We start from the raw sequence: 19,580 nt of genomic DNA, 5'->3' as shown, positions 1-19,580 counted from the left end.
CACTAGCTTAAATGTTGAACGTTGGGTGTTTGGATCTTGCCTAGTAGACGGTGCCCGAGATGCCGGACCCGTAGTTGTAACCGGTTCCAATGGGCGGCACTCCGCCGAGGGCTCCCAGTCCGCCGCCGACCACGCTGTTGCCGTAGTTGCTCGTGTAGTAGCTGGAGGGATAGCCGCCGGCTCCGAAGCGGGTGTTGTAGTACGGGTAGCCAGTGCCTCCGGCTCCCACGCCCAGCCGGCTGTTGTAGTACGACAGCGCGTAGGGGTTGGAGTTGTAGGAGCCGCCATAGCCTCCGCCCAGAGCGGAGCCGTAGCCGCCGAGAGCAGAGCCATAACCTCCACCAAGAGCAGATCCATAGCCGCCCAGAGCAGAGCCATAGCCACCATAACCGCCATAACCACCCACTGCGGCGCCATCTGTAATGGGAAAAGAAAGATAAAGTCAGAGATCAGTCAGAGCTAAGGTTAAGCTCAGTCCCCGCCAACGCTCACCCTCACCTAATCCAGCCAGAGATCGAGAGCCGTAGGGATTATAGTAGCTGTCCACTCCCACGCCACTGCCATAGGCTCCTCCATAGCCAGCGCCCAGAGCGGAACCATAGCCGCCATAGCCCGCACCATAGCCTCCTGCTCCGCCATAGCCGCCTGCTCCTGCATAGCCACCGTATCCACCAACATAGCGCTTCTCCTGCTTCTTCTCCTGCAGCGGTGCATAGCTGCTGGCGGCGCCCACCTGATCCTCCTCGACGGGAGCCACCGCTACCGATGACTGATCGGAGGCCAAAGCCACCTGCTCTTGGTCGGGCGCATCCTCAGCCAGGACACTCAGCACTAGGCTGGTCGCCAACAGGATAAGCTGTTGAAAATATTTAATTTAACACTTTTTTATATATTTGAAAAAAAAAAATCACATCCTTGGTTTATTTCAGGCTTTTCTTTTTTGTTTTTTTTTTTTTCTTTTGTCATTATATCCACAAAATCCTTACAAAGCACTTCATGTTGTGGTCGCCTGTTTGTGGTTTCAACTGTTTGCTGGTGGGCTTGCTCCTCCTCTGAGACTATGTTGCGCACGCGCGGCTCGACACTTGTCTAATGATTCCACTGCCAGGCCGCCACTCGCTTTTATACCCACCAATCCCGGCGAGCGAGAGAGAGAGAGCTTCGCGAAGTTGGAGGTACCATCAGGGCAGGCCGGAGCTCGACCCCTTCAACCACGGATGACGCATGCCACGAGCCAAGATCTCCATGGGGGTCTTGGCGTAATTAACTGCTCAGGTTGTAAGGAGAAGGGATACTTGGATACTTAATACTTGGTTTATTCTAGGAGTTGCTCATGCTTAAATTATATTTATTATATCTTATTATTATATATTTATTACTTAAGAATATATATTTGGTATTATTAATTTTGTTTTCAATGAGAGTTTCAGTTATGAGTAAAGGAGATAGTTTCCTTATTATAATAACAATTATATAATAAATAATTAAAAATTAATAAAAACATAATTAGTAATATATAAAAATAATAATATAATTGTTGTTATTATCAGCAACATTTTGCTATATTTCTAAAGCTTAAAAATATACTTGGTACTCAAAACATGGTACTTTAAAAGGCCACATTTTCTAATTTTATATGTATCATTTAATTTAGGCTAATTTTAATAGTTTAACAAATATAAAAACATTAAAAACATATAAACTATACTTTAAATCTGTCAATAAAAATTAGGAGTTTAAGTAGTCAAACTCAGTAGTTGTTTATAAATATAAAGACATTAAAAACATATAAACTATACTTTAAATCTATCAATAAAAATTAGGAGTTTAAGTAGTCAAACTCAGTAGTTGTTTATAAATGTTTATAAACAATGGAGTAATATATTATTAAACATTAAAATGTTGCTATGTGTATGGATATATGGACAACAGATTTATGTATATGGATTAATATATAAATAGGTCTATTCTATATATATTAAATAATAGTAATATCTATTAAAAAACTACAACGAAACCTAACTCGACTGGAGTCCCTAAATAATTCCCTAAAAATCCTTGAATCATGGAGATCAATTTATAAACTGATGTTAAACTTAATATTTAAATACCTCTTATATAATACCTTTTAAAATTATAAGTATTAAGAATATTTTTAATTAAGAAAACTTCAATCAAAAACCCTTAAAAAGAAAGTCCTTAATATTTAAAAGAATTTCGAAAAACTCCACTAATTTCAAAACCTATTGAGTTAAATTTATGAATATTTATATATGTATATAAATTCTACATTAAGAGGATTAATAAAATATCAAGTTCCTTAATTAAACCAACAAAAAAAATCCCTAATCCTTATAAGAAGCCTTGAAACCTCTGTAGTATGTACATCTATTTCACTGATTCAAATCCCCATTGATCTATATACGACTATATGCAATCACTGAGGAGGCGAAGGCGGAGGTGTGGCTCTGCCGGTCGTCGTCACACATCATTATCAATATTCCCACGATCTGGGGATCAATTATAGACCGCAGCCAGCACAGTGGAAACAATAACAATGATGACAAATGCTAATTGAATCATTAACTTGACCCTGGGCCAGCTAATTGGCCAACATAAAACGCCAAATGGCCAAGTGCAGTGCGTTCAGGCCAGTTCACCGATTTACTTAGATAAATATTGGGGCTAAGTAGCAGTACGTGAGTCACAAGGTTCGGTGCTGGGTTTTCACTTTCCTAGCCTTATTTTTGTTTTTTTTTTCGCCAGCTAAAGAGAAATCCAAGCGGATCTACATAAATCTGTTTGATTTTTGGGCCAAAACAAAGGCGCCAACTGTCCGCCAGTTTGGCCTGCCTGGGGGGTAGGTGGTGGTGGTGGTGCTAGTGGTGGTGGTGTCTCCACTTAGAGAGTGGAGTGGATTCTGCAATACAACCAACCAACCACTCACCCACTCACCACGGTTGACATATTTCCAGAGATATAACGGGCCCGAAAAAAAATATAGCATACACTTGCCAAAAGGTTCTAAATGAGGGAAATTCTTTTATTTTAGTTTGTTTTTATTATAATTAATATTAAGGAAATAAGACTTCAATTAGTGGAGCTAACTTCTAGGCTAAAAATATTTTATTTACAATTAAAAAGCTTCGATTTGGGGATCGATTTATCAAAAAAATTTCAATCTTACCTTGAAATATAAGAATATTTCATATAAAATAATTTTTTATACAAATAAAATATAAATATATAAATTAAAATTATAAAATAGTAAATTAGCTTAGCAATCCCAACTTCTGAGATATTAAAAAGTCAGCAAAATCTGGTTGCAGATTTAGATATTGTATCTCAAAGTACGTGTGGCAATAGTCATCCGCAGGTTGATGTCAAAATATAGCTGTCGATGCTATATAGACTCTGCTGCTGCTGCTGCTGCTGCTGTTTTTGTTGCTGTCTTCGATCTCTGGTGTTCCCCCTTCATATGAGTTTACTATATATATGAGTGGGGCCACATTGTGTTCGGGCAGGGCATGTGAAAAGTGTTAACTGAGTGGGATCTACGCTGAGGCAACGGTAGCGATGACTTGACTTGGCCATGGCTGTACTTTGGCGATGGCCTGGGAGTTTTTTTGGCCCACTGAGACAATGATTCTTTAATGCCGAGGCCTAAAAGCCTATTACACACGGGCAGTCAGTGAATCTCTAGGTAAGTGGCTGGGTGGCCTCCAAGGTGAAAGAAGAGGCAGCCATCAGGGCGTATACGTGATGTTAAATAATTATTGAATAAATACATTTTTAAAAATCTAGAAACCCATATCAACCTATAGCTAATATTTATGATTTTAAGATGTATTAAAAAATCATTTTTTCTCGGTGTTCTTTTGAAGGGAACAAGCCTGGCTTGGAGTCTACCATAAGATTCATCTTGGGGCGTTGCCATCATTCGTTGTTCTAATTTGCAAAACCAAATCACGCTCTGACAGCAACAGCAACAGCAACAACAACAATCTTGCATCATTCATGACAGTCGCACGCCCACCAATTATATTTACAAACAGATTTAATTATAATTGAACAACGGGGCGGACGACGACTCTAGCTCTGGCTAGGCTCCCTCCCGGCTGTAGACTTCAAAGTGAACTAAATGAAACGAAAAACCGCAAGCCAGGTTACACAGCAAATGAAGCAGCAAATGATGATTACCGCGATGAGGACAAGTACTCCGCCGCAGTCCCAGGGAGAGACAATGAAAAACAAAACGAAACGAAACCATGGCCTTTTCCGTTGAACTTGCACTGTGCATAATTGCATACTAGTACCATCGGCATATCAGCCCAGCCAAGCCGAGACCAAGAATACTTCGCACGATTATCCATGTGCATTGTGTGAACCCCCAAAGCCAAATCCCATCCCCGGCTTAGATGGAACCACATACCACATGCACTTGCACTGGGCGGGCTCTGTCTCTGGCCCTGGCATTAGGCCTCTGAGCAAAGTCTTCACCGGGTTTTATCTTGAGCGACAAGCAGGAAGGATTCAGACTTTAAAATAGTGTTTCTGGGGATTAAAATTAATGATATTTTATGGTTTTAATAAGCTATGTGTTCTAAATAAGAATAATATAGATAAATATATATTTTAAGTCACATTTTTTGAAGTGTTATCATATAAAATTAGCGATACACATATTTTTTAAATTTTTAAATCCCTTTGAGGATATTATACCTAAGTTCAGTCAGAAAACTATCTCCAACAAATATCTAAAATGATGGATGATGAGTTCACCAAGGATGTGCCAGGAGGTTACACATACCATGTGACAGTAGTTTATTTTGATGAACGAAAACTCTCAAAGACCCTGGACTTGGCACGGGGATAGACCCATCAACCGAATGACTCAGCTGGTGTATTGATTGGACTCGATTTCGATGTGTCTAATGATGAGGTTCCAGTTCCAGTTCCCATTCAAAATCCAAACAATGAGTAATTGGAAGAGGCTCAGAGGCATGACATATCCATAAATTTCAGGTTGCAGCGTGGAGCACGGGGCATAAATCGCCGGAGACAATGCCAAGTTCGTCGGGTGGTATGCCCCTCCCCCCCTTAAGTAAAAAGACAGTTTGGATTTGAATGCTGTAAAAAATATACATATACACGTATATACAGGACTGTGTCGCCATATATATCGTGCATTCGTGTATATATATATCAGTTTATTTAGTCTTCTTCAAAAGTTCTTTAGCGAGCTGCCCGCGGCGGAGCTTCCCTCGTGTGAAATGGCACCTCCACCTCACCACCTCGCCCCTAATCTAACTATATTTTGTAATTTTTATCTCATTTTCTCTTCTTTTTTTTTGTCATTCTTTTCGTTTCTTTTTGATTATTTTGTACGTTTTCTTCGGTTTTTTTTTTTTTACTTTTTTCTTGTTTTGTAACTTTTTTCTTTCGATTTGTACAAAGAATTTTAGCTGAAAGAAAATTTGGTTTAGGCTTTATGTCTTTATAAATATATATTCGATAACAATTAAAAGGTAAGTTAGATGATGCGCGGCCCTGCTCGGACGCACGTGCAAGACGGAGACGGAGCGAGTGCAGCAGTAGGGCACCAAGAAAAGGGAGAAGGAATGATATGAGGTGAGTGTAAGAGAGAGAGAGAGAGAGAGAAAATGGACTTTGGGGGTACAGTTGTGTTAGTTATCGAAAAGGAACTTCCGGTTGACATTTTTAGTGAAGGAATGGGATCGATAAAGACAGGCGTAGGGTTAGGTAACAATAGTCTCAGGGGAAAAGTCAGAGGGGCAAATTAAGTAAATTACAAACTATAACAAAATCAAACAATTGATCTAGGGCTAGGAAACAAAACCAAACGAAACTCGGGGCGTGTGTGTTCGGTTCAAAATGCTTAAAATTATAATAAATATATATGGCTATACGAGTAGTAGGTAGGATCGTGCACACATAGAGTATCTTTCTAGGTATACAATACATACGTACATATAACTAACATCGAATAGTGTGTGTGTGTGTGTGTGTGTGTGTGTGTGTGGTTGCTCTTAACTATACATATATATATTATAGAATGAAACGGAAAATGAAGCTGGGAAAAGTACGAGGAATGTGTGCGGTAAAATAATAATAATAAGACAACTTAAACATTAATTGATTCGAACGGGGCCAAAGGCCACACACTCCATCTCCCATCCATACCACCCACATTATAACTTTACAGTACTTCTTGCTATATCACACGCCCCCTTTTAAGCCGAGTTTCGATGGAATGGAGCGTGGGCCATGGCCGATTTAACTAGCACTTAATTCTAGGACTCGATCTTCGAGGTGTACAAAAAATAAAAGGTTTTGTGAAGAGGCGAGGGGTATAGTATGATGTGTAAACAAAGTGTAGTATGCTAGGGGAATTTGAGCATAATGTGTTGTTGTTGTTGATTTTGTTGTTATACATATATTCATGTATATGTATATATATATATATATATATAGTTTATGCATAATAATAAGAATAATATAAAAATAATCACAGACTCGGATTTGCTGATTGGAATCGTTATTTGTTTTGCTATTTCCACTACTAGTGTTCGCTCATTCGTTCGTTCAGTTATCAGCTGGAACGACAGATACTATGTATGTCTTAGGTAGTTCTTAAAGGGCTATAATCACTTGGAATAACTACAGAATGGTTGTTGTACAGTTATGCCGTTCCATGCTCGTAGTTATGCATGTAATAGAATTGTTTTTTATTAGTCCATATATTATCATTATATATTATCATATTGTGTGTAGCATTACGATTACTAAAGTTATACGAATACGACTGTTGATGTTTCTTTTATGCGCTTCCATTTGATCCTTCTTATGCTTATCTGGTTCTAGCTTATAGACAGGCGTTGCAGGACCTCTTCTTCACAATATTATATAGTATATATTAGGTTTTATGTTGTCAGATAAATAAGATGTGTGTTACAATGTCAGAATTGTTCGGGGACAAGCTCTTGCGTATAGACTTGCTTGGGATTTCGAATTAGAGTACAGTACAGCCCACAGTACATGCTCATCCCTTCTTAGTTTATTTTGTCTAATTAGCTTACTGCGAACTAATATTTGTATTATTGTATATTTGACTCATTAACGTATTACTGAGCTTATCACTAAATGGTTTTTACTCGCGATACTACTCCTCTCCTCTCCTCCCAGAGTACATATATACGTAGTATGTGTAGGCCATAATCTTTCGAGGATTTTGGTAAAAATGGTTATAATAAACAATCTCTTATTCGTCTAGGTATCTTTCGGAGTGAGTGAGAGCGAGTTATGGCTGTTGTGGGTATACATTTATGGGCTTTACGTTTACATAATGTGTTCCTAAGCAAATATTTTATATGTACAATTACTTAATTCACTAGATTTCATCTCGCTTTATTTGTGTCAGATCTGGCCCTGATTTTGTGTTGTGTTTAGTGTATGATCTCTCTACCTTCCTTTGGGTATAACCCTATATTATAATATTGGTACCGTCGTCGTTTCCGTTTCCGTTTACTTCTATGCTTTTGTTCAGGCCTTTATGGTATTGCGTTCTGTGTGTGCATATTTATGTATATTAATGCCACATTATCTCAAGTTTATACTTCGTGTTAAAGCAAACAGTGTTTTTTGTGGTTAAAGGTCATTATTATTTTGTTTGTTTAAAAAAAGAGAACAATAAACGGGTCACAGTTAAAAAAAAATACAAATATTTGGGTCAGTTTTAATATAATCAGGATTAAAAATTCCACAAGGAGAGCCTCAACTTGTGGTTGCTGTCCTCCTTCTACCTCCTGATCGGCAGAAAGACTTAATAACTAAATTGAAGTATTTATACAATCGATGCAAGTCTATAAAAAATGTATTACTACTATAAGTTGTATTGTTTGATTATTTATATTATTGACATGCAGATATTTGCACGCTTCTTTGCTGCTATGGTTGGTTCTGTCTGTGTCCAGGTCAAGCTTTAAGCATCCCACTTAGGTCTACGTTTAAATACAATCTGTGGCTGGGAAAACGAAGCACGTTTTAGTCATTGATAGGATATCTTTGTACAATTACTAGCCAGAATGGATATATTATGATGTACTCACCAACTAAGATGATCAATTGTTTATATATATATATATCTGTATATAGACGTAATGTTTACAATTCTACAACTTTATACCTTACAGCTACGGTTCCTTCAACTTTCGGCTTAACACAATATATGGATGAGGGAGATACACTATACGATTCTCTGATCCGTTACAAAAAAAAAAAAAAAGAACATTTTGTATACTATATAGTTCATGATTCACATTTTAAGCTATCCTTCTCATCGCGCCTGTTCTTCTACTTCTCCTGCTGCTTCTGCTACTACTCCTTGTCCCATCAATCGTGCTTGAGTACGATGCGGGCGGGCGCCTTGGAGCGCTGCTTGTGGCTGCTCCCGCCTCCTCCAGACGATGCCTGTCGCTTCTCCAGCCGATCAAAGATGCCTCCTGCTGCTCCTGATCCACCCGAACTGCTGCCACCTCCGCTGCTCTTCCTTTGCTGTCCATGGTCCTGCTCCCGCTGCCTCCTCTCCCGCTGCCTGCCGCTGTGCGAGGACTGCTGCTGTTCGCCGCTGCCATTGCTGGTCGGCTTTAGCACCACCCTCCTTTGGCCGGAACCAAAGCTGGCCGCTGACGCCGCCGAGCTGCTGCCGCGCACCACCTTGTGGTTACGCTTCACCACCAACAGCTCTGGCGTGGCCGATCGCTTGCTGCTGGTTTTCTGCGGCGGCGGCGATGGCGTGGCCAACAGACGATCCTCCTCGTCCAGCAGCAGGTCGTCGTCGTCGTAGTCCAGTTCCACCTCGTCGTCACTGGGCATGCCCAGACGCAGCATATCGCGCGGCTTCGGCGGAGTTCCACCAGTTGCGGTCGCGGTCACAGTTACAGCGACACCTCCAGCAGCTCCTCCTCCGGCCCCAGCAGTGGCCGTAACTGCTCTGGCCGGCTGATGATGATGTTGCTGCTGCTGCTGCTTGGAGGAGGGAGCCAGGTGCTCTGTTATACTGCGTTTGGCCTCAGGAGCTATTTTCGCTGCCGTTACTTGCTTGCGTGTTGGAGGCTGCTGCACCTGTCTGTTGCGACCACCGTTGCCTCCCTCCTGGTCATCGCGACGCTTTAAGGAGATGACCTTGCGCTCGTGACGCAAGGCTGCTGTTGCTGCTGCTGCCGATGGCGCTGCTGCTGATCCTTGTCCGGCGGGGGCGGGGGCGGTGGCGGCTCCTGCCGTATCCTGGTCACCCTCAGCTGGTGAATTGTGCTGCTCGGCGCGTTTTTCCTATAAATTTATATTTCGTTTGTGTCTGTGTGCTCATTTCACGTCTCCCCAAACTTAACTCTATAAACTAATAAATAACTAATAAATATAAATTAACTTTAGCTTCGGTTGCCGAAGGTCTTAATACCCTGGCAGGGGGCAGCACCTTTGCGGGGACTGGGCAAGGCCATATCTAGTTTTCAAGATGTTCTGCATACTAATTTAAGGGGGGACATCTGAGTAACTGTTTTTAAAATTTTTTTTTTGCTTAAAAAATTATTTAGGGTCTTAAAAATAACATACCAAAAGATGGAGTCCGGCAAATGTGTCTAAGTGTCGAAATTTTCCATTCTGCGGCGATGCCTCTCATGTAAATATATACGATTTTAAAACTTTAAACGCGTTTTTCTGAAAACCACTTTTTTTGAGTTGGCCGGAAACATAACTCGATCAAATCTTAACCGATCGATCTGAAATTTTGACAGTATTATATTCAAAATTTCTTTGTCTATCGACACACGTAGGATTTTTTTTATGCTTACTTTTTTTTTATTAACAATTTTGTGACGTTTTTTTTTCATGAAAATTGAACATTTTTTTAATCACTCACCATTTTGCAAAAAATCAAAATATCGAAAAAATTCTACGTGTGTCGATAGCGGTTGAGATATAGAAACTAACAAAATTTGATTTTTTGTTCTAGATCAAAAATTAGGGACGTTAGGTTTCCGGCCAAAAAAGGGCCTACGAAGAAATGCTGCACAGCCGCCATTTGGTTTTCAATTTATTCAAAAAAAATGTATTTTGTACTTCACATATGACATTATCAAACCTACTTTAACATTTTTCAATTGGCTTTTTCATTTGGACAACAAAAATTCTAGAAAATCGGCTTTTTTATGCCAGTTACTCAGATGTCCCCCCTTAAAGATATAAGGATGCTTTAAATGTAATATAATTAAACCGATATTTTCAATAACAATATTTCAACTAGAGGTGGGAAAAAAATCGATTAAAATCGAAAATTGGAATAGTTGAAATTATATTTATGTATTCATTATAGATTTTTAGATTTGATTGTTTTACACATTTTATATATATGAATTTGATGTTTTTGAAAAGTGTTTTTAAAAGTCATCGAAAATTTGTCTAATTTTAAAGTTTTTCTGCATACTAATTTAAAGATATAACGATACTTTACAGCAAATATAATTTAACAGATATTTTTCGATAACAACAATATTTTAACTAGAATCGATTTTCTTTCATCTTTAATCGATTTAAATCGAAAATTTAAATAGTTAAAATTATATTTATCATAGATTCTAATTATTATAATTAAGAATAATACCTCAAAAATCGTAACTTTTCCACGATAAAATCGATTCTTAAAATTTTAATCAATGTATAGCATAACTGAAAAAAACCGATTAATTGATTAGTGAATCGATTATATTTCTAGCTCTATTTTTTAAGCTAAATCTGATATTTCAAATTTAGGATATTTTTGACAAGTTATTGAATTTCCCTATTAGCCAGGAGTTCCCTCCACCACTGCCAGAGCATTAACTGTATGACAAAGACCAGAAAGTGCTGCAGAACTTCAAGAAATCAGACTTACCTCATGAAGTTTCTCCTCGGCTGCGCGCCTACGCTTCAGCTCCTTGTCCCGCATGATCTTCTCGCGCAGCTGCTTCTGCTTTTCGATCTCCAGGCGGTAGTTGCGCGTCTCTTCATCCTCATCGCTCGGCTGCAAGCCAGGTATTTCGTTAGAGCCATGACCTATGTGTTATGTGGTGATTTCTTAACTTACCGCATTACGGCTGCCCGCGTCCGACGTCCGGCCGCGCGGCTCCCCGGAGAAGGGGTTCCGGTTGCCAGAGGCAGAGCTAGGGGAGCCACTGCGACGTCGCTTAGCTGGGGCAGCACCGGCGGATACTGCGCCACCGCTTGCTCCTTGACTACCACTGGCTGTACTTGTGCCACCGCCACCACGATTCTCGTCCCTGTCGCGGCTAGATGCTCGCCGGAATCCTCGGCTTCCCGCAGTCCTTCCAGTGGCGCCGCCATATCGCTCGCGATCACGTTCCCGATCACGCTCCCGGTCCCTCTCTCGGTCACGCTCCCGCTCCCGCTCGCGTTCTCTCTCCCTTTCCGTGCGCTTTACCGGCGAGTAGCTGCGTCCTCGGGAACGGCTGCGGCTGCGTGTTCCGCGCCGACGTTCGCCCGCCTGTCCAGAAGCAGCGCCCGACCCAGATCCTGTGCCTGCGGACGGAGGCGAGCGCTCCATACGCCGTTTCTCGAAGTATTGCCGGTTCTTGTTGATGAACTCCTCCTGCTGGCGCAGCAGCTCCGCCTCACTGTTGATGGCCGGCATGAAGTGCGTCTCCTTAATGAACTTGTTGGTGGCTGCCTCGACGCCGCCCTTGAAATTCGGATTGATGAGCACCTTGCTGACGCGCGGCACCGACGAAGAGCTTTGCTGCTGCTGCGACGGCGGCGGCGGTCCGTTCGGCGGTGGTTGCTGCTGTCCTGGATTGCCACCAACCTGCTGCTGTTGCTGCGACGGATGCCCCGGCGGCAGCTGCTGCTGCTGCAGCTGAGGCAATGGCTGTTGCTGCGACGACTGCTGCTGTTGCTGTTGCTGAGGGGGCGGTGGACCTCGCATTCCCATGCCATTGGCGTAGTTGGGCGGGGCTCCGGGCATCATGTGCGGCGGCAGGGTCTGCAGCGGAGGTCGCGGCATGCGCGCTGTGTCGCCCTGCGGCCGCCAGCCATTGTGCGGACGCATAAACTGCGGCGGATGCTGGGGCGGATGACCCTGGTCGTAGCCATAGGGCGGTGCATTGCGGTACAAGGGAGGTCGCATGCCTGCCGGCGATTGCTGAAGCTGATGCGGCCCAGGTCCCGGTCCCGGTCCTGGACCCAATAATGCTCCATTACGATAGCCACCTCCACCGCCACCGCCAGGATTAGGGGCATAACCCATTGGCGGCGGCTGCAATAGGCCCACACGCACCTGCTCGTGCGGATGCGGCAGCAGATGTGGCGGTCCGCCTCCGTTCGGATTGTGACCGTGACTGTGACTGTGGTGCATCATGTGCGAATGCGAGGGATTGTGGAGGGGAGAGGCGGCGGGAGCGCTGTGTGGCTGTTGTGTGTTGGTCGGTGCCTGTTGTGGTGACTGGTTGGGTGGCTGAGTTGGCGGGTACTGGCCTGGAATGGGAATGAATGTTGGCTTGTTCAGTGTCGGCTGTTGATGGGATGGATGTGCGGGATGGGCCTGGGGCAGCAGTGTGGAGAGGGTGAGCGGGGTGACGGGTAGGGATAGGGGAAGCAGACAGGCGGTAGGAGCAGGCGTGCTCATCAAGGCCAGGCGCTGCTGCTGCTGTGGAGCATTACCCGGCATGCCGTATCGCTGAGGTGGCGGTTGCATTCCTCCGGCCATCCCCATGCGCTGCTGCTGCTGCTGTACACCGAACATGGGCGAGGGATTGCGCAGCAGATGGTGCCGTGTCCCGATCCCGCGTGGAGGTTTTCCCATCTGATTCTGATTCTGCATGTAGCGTCCGCCTCCTCCGCCGCCGCTACCACGCTGTTTGTCTGCAATTTGAAGAGGAGAAAGGTGAGTTTAAGGATCTGGTCGGATGATTCTTGGCTCTTACCTGAGTGGCCGTGGTGTCGGCGCTGTTGCTGGTGCTGCTGGTAAGGCGACATGTGGCCATGCTCCTGCTGATGTCGCATATTGCTGTCGGCACGCTCGCTGGCCGTCTTGTAGTTAGTGCGCTCCTCGCGCTCCTCCTCATCCTCGCGCGGATCGGGCAACTCTGAGGCCACCGAGGCAGAGCTAACGCTAGGCAGGCTCTCCTGCGAGGAGGCCAGCAGCGAAGAGAGGCCCGTCTCCCCCTGGGCAGTAGTTTCTTCGCCGGCATTGTTTGCCTTTGGCACAGCCGCCTCTTCCTCTTGCTTTTGCGTAGTCGGTGCTTCCTTAGCTGGAGGCGGCTGATGCTCTGAGTTTGTCGTGGTGCTGGGATCAACTGTCACTAGCTGCTCTGCTACCTTCTCCTCCTCCACAACAGCAGCTGGAGTTTTCTCGAAGCTGGGCGGAATGCTGCTGGCGGCAGTGGGAGCGGGAGTGTAGGCTGGAGCAGGAGCAGCAGCTGGATTAGAAGCCGCAGCAGGAGCCGGGGCTGGAGTATAGGGTTCTGGGTCCGCGGGAGCGGCTTCCGTTGAAGGTGCTGCTGAAGGAGCTGAAGCTGAAGTTGAAGTTACTACTGCTCCCCGGCCAGCCTGCAGCTGCTCCTTGTGCTTGCGTTCATGCTGGCGTATCTGCTCTTGGGCCCACTCCTCGGCCTCTGCGCGCATCTGCTGCTTCACCTCGTTGGTGACATCCTTTTCGAGCTCTAAAAAGGGAGAGAGTACACAGAAGGCAGGTTCTCAGATCAAGATCGGGTTCGGGTGCAGAGAGCTTGGGGCACTTACCTTCGTCCGAGAGTAGCAACTCGTCCTCGTCGGCGCCGAGCAGGGTCTGGTCATCGATGTCGTCCCCCAGTTCGTAATTGAGCAGGTCATCGCTGCGGGAGAGAAAGAGAGCAAAAGGAAGCCAAGGTGAGATTCTCTTCCCTGCGAATTTTGTATTCGAAATTCCATTGAAAAACGAACGAGCGCACGCACACACTCTCCCCGGGGGCATTCACTCACACCCACACACACTAGGGCAAACACCTCGAAAATGTTATACACATGAACGCACTCGTACTCCACACGGCGGGCACGCACACACACACCACCCACCGCACTCGGCGTGGGCAACGGTTAACGATCGCGGCACAGCGGCTTCAGGAGCAGCTTGGGCATCCCTACCGCCGCACTATGCATATTTCACACTTTTCCCCCCACGGACACTTACTTAATGTCCGACATTTTGACTGCGGCCAGCCAGGGCAGCTGTTGACACTCAACGACGGCGGCGACGGCGCGGGGGAGTCAGTGTATGTTATTTAGAGAAGTAGAACGGCGACCCTCTACTTGCACGGCCCTCTTAAATGCATTTTGAGCTGTTTTCCAGATGCTAAGCAGCGGAAATGTATGCAAAAACTTCGTTTCTTTTTTTCACACAGTGTCACTTTTCAGAGGGATGCAATAGTGTGGCCGCATTCCGCAAAATCCGATATCTTTGCCCGAAACTCCGTCTAAAGCGGTAAAGTATGGCTGGTCACACGCCATAAAATTAAATTATTTTTGTTAAATATATAAAATAAATATTATTAAAGGCAGTGTTTTTAAAACGACGCCACCGGAAGAGTTTACACTTTATATATTTATTAAAATTTAATTTTTAAAAAACAAATATATTCGGGGTATTCCCTTTATCGACTGAATCTGGGTATTCCCCTGACGATTGAATGATTGAAAATATCGGCAGCTGAAAACAGCCTATACGATATTTTCGGTCATTTAGCTACCCCAAGTTGCTAAATTAAAGCTTTTTATTGCTAAACTAAAGGTTCATTAGCTTAAAATAATAAATAAAGTAATATAGGAGAATTTACTGTTCTGGGTCGTTCCCTTCACCGCTGAAAATATCGCCTAAGTATCGCGAAGCATACTACTTTTAGTAATTTAGTCTTTTAGTCAGGGGAATACCCATATTATATAATGTTATATCGTATTTATGGTGTATTTATCGAAATATATAAACACGAAAATACTTTAATTTAATAAATATATATTTATGCAGTTATATCTATTATTTATATATAAATTTTGTGTTTAATTCAACGAATTACCAAAGATATAAATACATCGATAGTATCGTGACAGAAGAAAACATCGATAGCGCCGCCTATCGATAGTAGCGATGCTTCGCTCTTCTTCTTTTCTCTAATTGCCGGGACGCCGACATTCGCTAACTTTTGTTATTTGCAAAAATATTCTGCAAAGTTTGCAATCAGACGGGAGCAGCATGTCGGACGTGCCCAAGAAGCCCGATCTGGGCGGCATCGCCGTCGAAGACGACGACGACAACTTGCTGGAGAGGCTTACAGCTTGCCAGAAGGAGGCAGACAAAATACACCTGGAAATTTGTGACGAGATGCTGCAGGTGGAGTCCAAGTACAACAAACTGCGCAAGCCCTACTACGAGAAACGCAGCGATTTCATCAAGAAGGTGCCCAACTTCTGGATGACCGCCATCATGAACCACCCAAAGGTTGCCTGTATTCTGGACGAGGATGAGGAGGATTGCCTGCACTCGCTAAGCAAACTGGTGGTGGAGGAGAGCGAGGATATCAAAAACGGCTTCCGTATCATCTTCCACTTCAATGAGAATGCCTACTTTGAGGACCAGGTGCTCACCAAGGAGTTCTTTTGGGAATCCAATTCCACCAGCACGCCCATCAAGTGGAAGGAGGGCAAGAACCTGCTCCAGCAGGTACTAGCGAAGCCCTACGACAGGGAGCGTCGCTCTGAGTACAAATCCTTCTTCGACTGGTTCTCGCACGATGCCGACTACGTCAGCGACAAGATCGCCCTAATTTTAAGAGACGAAATCTGGCCGAGCCCTGTCAAGTACTATAAACTGAAGGATATTGGACAGGAGCCCATGGATGCAGGAGATGAGGGAAAATAAGACTTGAACTTGTTGCCTTTCCTTCAATAAATAAGCTCGTACCAATGTATATATAGTAACCCTATATAAAATTGTGTTATTTTTCTGGCGGTATGTGAAAGGCTTCGCTTGGAGATCTAGTATGTTGAAGTTCCAGGAACTTTGGGCTTCCCAGGAATTTCAAGTGCATAAAAACAACTGCATATGTCCATATGTTAATTGTCAAACATTAGGTTCAAAGTTAATTTTTAGTTTTGCTGCTTTTATTAAAATAATTTTAAAATTGTTATCTTCAATTTGAATTGCGATTTTAATCGTACACACTCCCAGCATTTTGCCACCACTAGCTCCCATACATTTTCGATACCTAAACGCAGAATAAATAATATCGATATACCCAGATATATGTGTTGCCCATCCCCAGGCAACTTTCAAAGGCAACAACAACATGACTGTTGTTCAAAATCACCGCAAATATTGTATTTCCCCCAGTTAGTAACCGAGCCAGCCGCATAAAACAATGACGACCGACGAGAGCATAATGGAGGAGATGCTGGGTGCGTAGAACCTACGGCTGGGCAGGCGTAAATTCCAAAGGAAACCGCTAATACGGCTCCGTTGCCGCTGCCTCTTTTTCTTCCCCTTCCTCTACCCTTCTGCAGATAGAGCAACGAATCCGGCAAAGGAAAGAGTTGACGAACTGGGCGTGCAAATGTTCTGCATTGTGGTCCGCAGCAATGGCCAGCTGGTGCACAAGGCGCAGGAGATGATTGTGGCCAAGGTGCGATCGGCCAACGTAACCGAAGCCACCCGGGCCATTTCGGTGAGTTGGGTGGGTTTTTCTGACCCCTTTTCCCCCCATTTCCACGCTACAACCATTAACCGCTTTAGTGGGTGTTGTCGGTAAAGGGGGTATAATCACACACACACATGTGTATGTGCACACACGCACTTGTGTGGCTGCGCTGGATTCGCAAACGTTATCACTGCCTTTGTGGTCGTAAAATGGGCCTGTATTGTGGCCAGGTTCGATGCATATTGGAGGAAGGCAACAACAAAACAGCTAAAATAATATTAAATATGCTGTAGAATTAGTTCTTCTTCTTTAAAACTTGGATAAACAATCAAGAAAGCCGAAAGCAAGTGTAAAATATTTATGTAAACATTTATTTATGACAAAGCTATGGGGAAAAAGTAGGGTTTTTATTATTTTCTACCATATTTGATAGCTCTAGCTTTTATAGGCTGTGAGATCGATGATCCTGATCAAGCAAATATATCATTTTTGGCATTGTAAAAGCTCTCATCTGTCTAATAAGTTATAATAACCTCATTACCCATAAGAAACCGTCCATAAAAACATTTTAAATTCCAAAGACTGCTCTCTCAAGGCTACGGCTTCCACATTTCCCAACTGTTACAGCTCCTAGAGGAGTGCATGACCCAGTGCGGCGACGAGTTTCAGGACGAGGCCGCCAAGTTTCGCTTTCTAAACGAACTGATCCGGCTGGTGTCAAAGAAGTACAAGGGTGCCGAGACCCCGCACGAGGTTAAGCAACGGATCATGGAGTGCCTGCTGCTCTGGACTACCGAGTTTCCGCAGCGCCAGAAGATCCGTGATGCCTACGATATGCTGCGCAAGGAGGGTGACATCGAGCATGGCACCACAGAGGCGGCGGTGGCCAAGCGCGAAAGCGTCCTGGGTACCATCGACGAGGCCATGTTCGCCAAGCTGATCAAAAGCAATAATCCGGAGAACTTCAAGCGGGCCAATCTGTTGCTGCAATACCGCATGGCTCAGGAGGCGCGCCGCAATGATCTGTTCGCCCAACACCGCCTGGTGCTCAGCGAGGTTCAGGAGACGATGCAGCTGCTCAACCAGATGCTGGACACCTACGATCCCTCCAATCAAGATGTCAACGAGACGCTGCATGAGCTCTACAAGATCTGCAAGAAGCACAAGCCCATCTTCCAGCATCTGCCGCAGCTGCTGGACAATTCCGATGCCCAGCTAGTAGGTGGGTGTCGAGCACGTACAGTATTTAATGTCCGCTTGCCATATCCCTCTTGCTCTCCCTAGCCGACACTCTGGACGCCAACGAGGCCCTGCTGTCCACCATGCAACGCTACAAGCAACTGGTGCCCTCACCAACGAATATCTCGGCTCCGGGTTTGCCCATAACTACATCTACTAGCGCTGGCACTGCCACTTTGACGACACCGTCAGGCTCCAGCAATGCCCTCCTGCTCAACGAACTCCTTGGTGATTTACTTATCAATAGCGGAAGCAGCGGCTCAGGCACAGCCTCAGCCAAGGAATCGGCTACCATCACACCCCCAGTGGCCGCCAGCAATAATTCCACTTCGACGGGAGCGGGAAACCCCCTGGCTGACCTCAACGACATCTTCAGCAGCGCCTTGGCCGAAAGCGAGGCCAAGCTTAATCAGCCTACATTCCAGAATGCGAGCACATTGCTTGAGCCTCAGGTTCTGAGTCCCACCTCCACCACCGTCGAGGGTTTGGCCAACGGCAGCGTGAGCGACTCGGGCCAAAAGGCAGGAACCACTGCCAGGAAGATGCCCCAGATCGATATGCTAAGCGAGGAGCTCTTCCAGCAGATATTGCCCACTCAAGAGCGTATGACCAGCTTCAAGCGCGATCCTGAAAAGATTACCCTCAATGATCTGGCCCGGGACAGGATGCACGTAAAGGTGCCGTCCGATATGGAGGAAAAGAATGTGAAGCAGCCTGCTCCCGCCAACGACCCGGTTGATGATGTTCCTTTGCTTGAAAGCGAGACAGTGAGCAAAGTGGAGGAGGAAGCGGTGCCCAAAGTGGAAGATCTGGTGGTGGCCAAGCCGCTCAGCGAGATTCACGTGGACCTGGACAATATCCAGGCCACCGGGGAGCAACGCACCGTTCTGGACGATGATGACATGCAGCTCAGTTTGAACTTCACCAGCGATCGGCCCGGCCATCGTGTCTCGGTGATTGTGATATCGGCCCAGAACAAGAGCCGCCAGCCTGTTCGTGATTTTCAGTTCGAGGCGAGCGTGAAAAAGGTGAGTGGGGAAAAGCTTTCGAGGAGCGTTTATTCATTTCCATTCTCTTTTGCCAGCCCTGCAAGGTGCGTCTGTTGCCGCCCACCAGCAGCGAGATGGCACCCCACAAACCCTTTCGCCCGGCCACGCCCATTAACCAGGTGATGCTGCTGCTGAATCCCACTGGCAAGGCCGTCGACGTTACCTGCATCGTGGGCTACCAGCTGGGTGAGGATCCCGATCCCATCAAGGAGTCCGTGGTGGCCCTAGGCATACCCTACGCCGATTGAATCCCGTCCGCAATAACCAAAAAAAAAAAAAGAAAACAAGAAAAAGTCAATTGCTTATCCCCTCCCATCCCTATTTCTTATGGCGATCTAAAAGATTATTTGGTTTACTTTCCTTTAATTTGTAATGTTGTGTTGTGTATTATTCAAATTGTAAACTTTTGCACACATGATTTAGTCTTAATATAATAATATAATGTAATAATTATGTATCAAAGGTTTATATATATAAATTATTAAAAAGTCGCTACAAAAGCCAAGCGCTAATTTCCAGAGGTAGTAGTCACACGTTTTCTCACTGATCGCACCGT

At 44.8% G+C, this 19,580-nt stretch overlaps 4 protein-coding genes across 8 annotated transcripts; 2 read left to right on the top strand and 2 right to left on the bottom strand.

Moving 5' to 3' along the window:
- Positions 1-12: 12 nt before the first annotated feature.
- LOC108085940 (uncharacterized) lies at positions 13-1,088 on the bottom strand. Of its 2 annotated transcripts, none has more exons than XM_017182724.3 (3): positions 987-1,088; positions 493-856; positions 13-417 (listed from the first exon to the last, which is right to left on the bottom strand). In XM_017182724.3, the coding sequence occupies exons 1-3, from the start codon at positions 996-998 to the stop codon at positions 41-43; spliced, it is 753 nt and encodes a 250-aa protein (XP_017038213.1). In that variant the 5' UTR covers positions 999-1,088; the 3' UTR covers positions 13-40. The 2 variants fall into 2 exon arrangements, with proteins under 2 accessions (XP_017038213.1, XP_017038214.1); XM_017182725.3 differs by having other exon boundaries at positions 499-856.
- A 5,637-nt stretch (positions 1,089-6,725) lies between these two features.
- LOC108085947 (arginine-glutamic acid dipeptide repeats protein) lies at positions 6,726-14,483 on the bottom strand. 4 transcript variants are annotated; one of them, XM_070287894.1, is made up of 7 exons: positions 14,240-14,483; positions 13,813-13,904; positions 12,996-13,733; positions 11,144-12,933; positions 10,952-11,080; positions 9,118-9,351; positions 6,726-9,045 (listed from the first exon to the last, which is right to left on the bottom strand). In XM_070287894.1, exons 1-7 carry the CDS (start codon positions 14,251-14,253, stop codon positions 8,413-8,415), a joined length of 3,630 nt encoding a protein of 1,209 aa, XP_070143995.1. In that variant the 5' UTR covers positions 14,254-14,483; the 3' UTR covers positions 6,726-8,412. The 4 variants fall into 4 exon arrangements, with proteins under 4 accessions (XP_070143995.1, XP_017038223.1, XP_041630720.1 ...); XM_017182734.3 differs by having other exon boundaries at positions 6,726-9,351; positions 11,144-12,546; positions 12,733-12,933; positions 14,240-14,482; XM_041774786.2 differs by having other exon boundaries at positions 6,726-9,351.
- Positions 14,484-15,202: 719 nt separating this feature from the next.
- LOC108085923 (protein SET-like) lies at positions 15,203-16,032 on the top strand. The gene has a single exon (XM_017182698.2). It carries the CDS (start codon positions 15,296-15,298, stop codon positions 15,959-15,961), a length of 666 nt encoding a protein of 221 aa, XP_017038187.1. The 5' UTR covers positions 15,203-15,295; the 3' UTR covers positions 15,962-16,032.
- Positions 16,033-16,345: 313 nt separating this feature from the next.
- Gga (ADP-ribosylation factor-binding protein Gga) lies at positions 16,346-19,544 on the top strand. Its single transcript, XM_017182752.3, has 5 exons — positions 16,346-16,497; positions 16,603-16,763; positions 17,364-17,958; positions 18,021-19,003; positions 19,060-19,544. The coding sequence occupies exons 1-5, from the start codon at positions 16,461-16,463 to the stop codon at positions 19,270-19,272; spliced, it is 1,989 nt and encodes a 662-aa protein (XP_017038241.1). The 5' UTR covers positions 16,346-16,460; the 3' UTR covers positions 19,273-19,544.
- Positions 19,545-19,580: the final 36 nt, after the last annotated feature.

This window comes from Drosophila kikkawai, chromosome X, assembly GCF_030179895.1.
Source record: "Drosophila kikkawai strain 14028-0561.14 chromosome X, DkikHiC1v2, whole genome shotgun sequence".
In the NCBI taxonomy this organism is placed as follows: domain Eukaryota; kingdom Metazoa; phylum Arthropoda; class Insecta; order Diptera; family Drosophilidae; genus Drosophila; species Drosophila kikkawai.
The sequence above is the reverse complement of the archived record's forward strand: the minus strand, read 5'-3'. Positions and strand labels throughout refer to the sequence as shown.

Coding starts and splice junctions, on each gene's coding strand:
- LOC108085923 (XM_017182698.2), top strand. CDS start 15,296: ATGTCGGACGTGCCCAAGAAGCCCGATCTGGGCGGCATCGCCGTCGAA.
- LOC108085947 (XM_041774786.2), bottom strand. Junction 11,081..11,143: donor ACGCGGGCAGCCGTAATGCG/GTAAGTTAAGAA, acceptor CCTGGCTTGCAG/CCGAGCGATGAGGATGAAGA. Junction 9,352..10,951: donor CCGAGGAGAAACTTCATGAG/GTAAGTCTGATT, acceptor ATAAATTTATAG/GAAAAACGCGCCGAGCAGCA.
- Gga (XM_017182752.3), top strand. CDS start 16,461: ATGACGACCGACGAGAGCATAATGGAGGAGATGCTGG. Junction 16,764..17,363: donor AAGCCACCCGGGCCATTTCG/GTGAGTTGGGTG, acceptor CAACTGTTACAG/CTCCTAGAGGAGTGCATGAC. Junction 17,959..18,020: donor TTCCGATGCCCAGCTAGTAG/GTGGGTGTCGAG, acceptor TGCTCTCCCTAG/CCGACACTCTGGACGCCAAC.
- LOC108085940 (XM_017182724.3), bottom strand. Junction 418..492: donor TCTGGCTGGATTAGGTGAGG/GTGAGCGTTGGC, acceptor TTCCCATTACAG/ATGGCGCCGCAGTGGGTGGT.